This window comes from Medicago truncatula, chromosome 3 (assembly GCF_003473485.1).
Source record: "Medicago truncatula cultivar Jemalong A17 chromosome 3, MtrunA17r5.0-ANR, whole genome shotgun sequence".
NCBI classification, from domain to species: domain Eukaryota; kingdom Viridiplantae; phylum Streptophyta; class Magnoliopsida; order Fabales; family Fabaceae; genus Medicago; species Medicago truncatula.
Window position 1 is genome coordinate 31,751,785 of NC_053044.1, and position 4,425 is coordinate 31,756,209.

Here is a 4,425-nt window from a genome sequence, read left to right on the forward strand (position 1 = left end):
TATTTTGCAGCGGATGTAGAATCATTGAATCTCAATGCAATTGAATCTTGCACCAAGATCCAACGACTTTACCACCATTGCAAAATGCATCTGTTGTCGAGGATCTGTCCATCCTCAACCAATAAAGAAAATTAATAAACTCAATATACTAAGATATATTTAAAGAGCTGCATCTCTGGAAAGAAGTTCTTCCATACACATCGACCTTATATCCAAGTCCTGCTGCCTACATGCTTAAGAAACTTAGTTATCTCAATCGCGCTATAAATCCAAGGAATATCGTATTCACACACATTATAGATAGATTGGTAAACAGGTCAAAATATTTCAGCAAGAAATCTGCTAGTTTTTGAAAGTCTACCAATGCAATAGACTAACAATGAATATGTTTTTCCTCATTATTTTTCTTCCTTATTAATTCAAATCAGAATTATATAAACAAGGTCTTCTCGGTATAGCTTTAAAGAATCTAGTTAAAGGAAGCAACATAAAGTGCAATAATCATCAGCATATGATTAACTATTATTGCTCAGTTTTGGGCCTTTTTATTTCATTGGAAGTGAATGGAGAGACACTGCCACTCAGTTGAGGGCTCTCTTCTCTGAAGTTGGAATTGAGCATAGCAAGTTCTCTTAGTTGTTGCCTCTTGTAAAGGTCCTGTGACTCATCCTACACAAATAAAGAAAATTTGGTTCAAAACACATTTTAGCATACATTTATATGCATTAGAATGTAAAAATAAAATAAAATTGTGGATTGATTAAATGGAGTATCATGTAGAACAAAAGAGGATGGAAACAAGTTCTACTGCTAGGTTGTCCTTCTAACACTGATACAGACACGAACATGACGCTCACACTAACACATGTGACCAACACTACTGCCTTTCAACACTAGCTTTAACTCTCTTCTGTTATTCTAGAACTAGAACATTCTCACAAGGACAGTAAGTGGGAGTAATATTTTTAATAGATATAGGGTCTGTTTGGTTATACAGTTTACTGAAGTGTATGAATAAGAACTTATGATATGAATGCTTATGCATAAACCTTTTTTTATAACCAAAGATGAAATATAATTAAACTGTTTTCTTATAAGCTGCAATATTTTCATAAGTTGTCATGGAGTGCTTTTCAATGTAAACTTATAGACATGTCATCATCAGGTATTTTCATACGATTTTCCAAACATGATTTCAATTGCTTATGTTGTAAGCTAAGTTCAAATAGACTATCCCAAATGCACTCATTGGCCTGGTTCGCAATAAATTCTAACCTGTAGGCGTTTTATAATTGATACAACATTTAACTTTTAACTCAAGAAAAAGTTCTTATAAGCTTTTATGTGTTTATAGGGAAGCTAAATGAGAGAGCTTCTGAAAAAATTAAGATGTAGAATTTGACTTTAACCTATATATAGAAGATTGAAGTTAGAATACTCAAAGTTATCATGAATCTTTTATAATTTTCTTCTCTGATACACATTGAACTATGGTCAGTTTTTTTCCATTATTTAGCATATAACCGATCATAGAATGGCGTATTATCCTTTTTAATCAGTCCATCATTACATTACATATTCATTTGTTATGTTTTATACATATGGGCCGGGTGGGATTGAGACTTAACCTAGCAGTACCATAGTTCAGATTGAAGATGAGACACCAATACATGTGGTTGTTGGTTAAAACTACTTTTGTTTTCCAGTGTTTACATGTCAGTGTCGTGTCCATGTTTGTGTGAGTGCTTCGTAATCAATGTGAGTCAGTCTGCACAAGTCTGTCAGCAGATTATGCGCTGTTCCATAAAAATGAAGTTACAATTTTGATTTTGAAGTGGTACGCTATGATTAACTATGAATAAGTACTGATTTTAAAATTTATCCAAACTGACTCATAGAATAAACCATTTTCCTTAGGTGCAAGTAAAAGAAAAAAAACAATATCATATCCTATGAGTATATTTAGATCCATATTGTAATAGAGTTAAGATGAGATACCACAGGCTTAAGTAGCTCTTCTATGATTTCTTGTGCGTGCCTCAACCTTACATCGACAATATTAGCAGGTAGTTCAGCTTCAATTAAGATGTGAAGTTCATCACTCAGGTGCTCATAGCCTGGCCTTCCCCTTAACAATTCTTCCTTTTAAAGTCAAAATGGTATATCAAAGTTAGAAAAGTTATCAACAGCATGTATATTGTATAAGCAACAAAATTTGTTAAGTAAGAAGCCGAGAAAAGTTGAGACACTAAATGACTATGAAATACATATAAGGCAAAACTGCACCTGCGTCTCTACAAGTTAAATGATCAATCTGAAACAAAGGAAAAACTTAAAGGATCGCAGGTGCAACTTTGCCTAATTCTTAGGTAGTTAAAATTAGGCTGTGTAAAGTTACAAGACAATGTGATAAGATATAGGACTAATGGACTATACCTTGTCTAGGTCTTTAATTGAACCTTTCCCTCTAATATATACGCGGCAACCTGTGGTAGCCTCTACACGCTTCAGTGAATTACCCCTAGGGCCAAGAAGCCTCCCAACAAAATTAAACTGAAAATTAAACTAGGATTAGCCTTAATCCTTGTTTCTATAAATTAACAACTTATTTAAAGGCTTATAGTGTAAGTACTTATCGTATGAGTGCTGATATAAGCTATAAGCTATCTCTATAACAAAAAGTAAAATAAAGTCAAACTGTTTTCATATAAGTTACAAGTTGTTTTCATAAGCTATACAGAAGAGCTTACAGAAATAAGCTTAAAACTGCTTATAGATTGTAAAACCAAATAAAATATGTTGCAACGTAACAGATCTTACATTTGGATAGCCATCCTTAGGAATATCTAAGCGCAATATCTTCTTCACAATGTGAGAATTTGGAACAACTGGTGCTGTTTGCCAATCCATGTTCAGTCCCTTCACTTCAGCTAACATCTGTTGCATCATGTGCTTAATCAATTATTAAAATAAACTTTAGCTTACCAGGGAAATTTGAAACACATCCCCAAGTGTCTCATTTGTTAGAAATTTATAGATTGAATCGACCAACGAAAACCACATTGGAGGACTAGAGTAACTAACTAAAGACACATTCGCAGATCAAAATGAATAACAAAGGAGACAGTTGATAATGTGTTCGCAATTTTGATACATTCAAGGACAATAATAACAGGCCGACAATGCCTCACACATTCAATGCCAAAATGGTATTTTTTACCCATAAATATACATTTGATTATTAGAACAACAAAAAGTGAGGTACTTACATCATGTGACAGGCTATTCCAGCCAGTGAAGTTTGGTTTCAAATCTGAAGAAGCCATATGACTTTGGTTCATAAATTGCATTCTATCAAAATCATTAAACCCTTGATGATTCTGTAACAATCCATTCTTTCCAGAAACCCTCAAAATCTCTGATAAAAATTAGGTAATATTCAATGCAATAAGAACTTGTATAAAAACCATACAACAAAATACCTAGACATTGGAATATACATACCTTGATTGAGGAGTCTGCTACACAAGGGTAAGACTTGCATGAAAGGTCCAAGTTTCTGATGTTCTGATAAAAGCTCCATTAAGTACTGACTGAAACAACAAAAATAAACAATAACATATGCTCCACAAATTAATCAATTAATCAAAGTCAATACATATATATGTTGCAGCTGAAAATAACAACTTTCAGAACAAATATTTATTTTCCATCATACCTTTCAGCATCAAAATTGCTTCTCATGTTTATATTTGGTGAATTAGTCCTTTGAGAAGAAGGTGAAGAAATCTGATTATACATGTTAGATAATATCAATTCTACAAATCCAAAAGCAATAGAAAAATGAAGAGTTTTTTGAGATTTGGTGTGTGATAGAAGAATCCTATGAGAAAAAAAGAATCATTTAATCAATTCTTGAAAAGGGTAAGGTACAAAACTACAAATAAAATAGAGGGCCACTTCTGTAGTAGTTCAGTAGTAAAAGCATGCCTTAAAGGGTGTCTCTATGTACTTCTCTAGGTGTGTGTTTAATTGTTTTTTTGTTGGTTTTTGTTGCATATATGCAAATATCATGTCATGAAAACATGTTTTACCTTAATAAACACAACCAGGTGTTACTAAGAAAATATAATCATAAAAACCTCTAATGAAATATAGATATTCAAATCAAAGATAGAGGGAAAAAAATGATCTTCAAATAATATATGGAGAATAGTGTTTTATTTCTTTCTTTATTAGGAGACTTTCTAAGCTAATAGAGTAATTAAAATCTTAAATTTAATCATGCACATTTAAACAAGATGTGTGAAGATGATTTTGCTTCAATCAACTAGAAAGAAAGAAAGAAAGAAAAAAAAAAAAAAAAAGCAATGAAAGAACCCCAATGACCAATGTGGGTCATTGGTTCTCTGTCACAAGATTGTG

General features: G+C 32.5%; 1 protein-coding gene across 1 annotated transcript; it reads right to left on the reverse strand.

Annotated features, from left to right (window-relative positions):
• Window positions 1-301: 301 nt before the first annotated feature.
• LOC11411328 (KH domain-containing protein At3g08620) lies at window positions 302-4,214 on the reverse strand. Its single transcript, XM_024778056.2, has 7 exons — window positions 3,719-4,214; window positions 3,505-3,593; window positions 3,270-3,418; window positions 2,821-2,937; window positions 2,437-2,553; window positions 1,999-2,142; window positions 302-669 (listed from the first exon to the last, which is right to left on the reverse strand). Exons 1-7 carry the CDS (start codon window positions 3,799-3,801, stop codon window positions 523-525), a joined length of 846 nt encoding a protein of 281 aa, XP_024633824.1. The 5' UTR covers window positions 3,802-4,214; the 3' UTR covers window positions 302-522.
• Window positions 4,215-4,425: the final 211 nt, after the last annotated feature.

What these genes read in the sequence shown, in the direction of transcription:
- LOC11411328 (XM_024778056.2), bottom strand. Translation starts at nt 3,801, where the DNA reads ATGTATAATCAGATTTCTTCACCTTCTTCTCAAAGGACTAATTCACCA. An exon ending in AGCAATTTTGATGCTGAAAG is followed by an intron (nt 3,594 to 3,718) that starts GTATGATGGAAA and finishes TTGTTGTTTCAG; the next exon opens with TCAGTACTTAATGGAGCTTT. An exon ending in TAGCAGACTCCTCAATCAAG is followed by an intron (nt 3,419 to 3,504) that starts GTATGTATATTC and finishes AATTTTTATCAG; the next exon opens with AGATTTTGAGGGTTTCTGGA.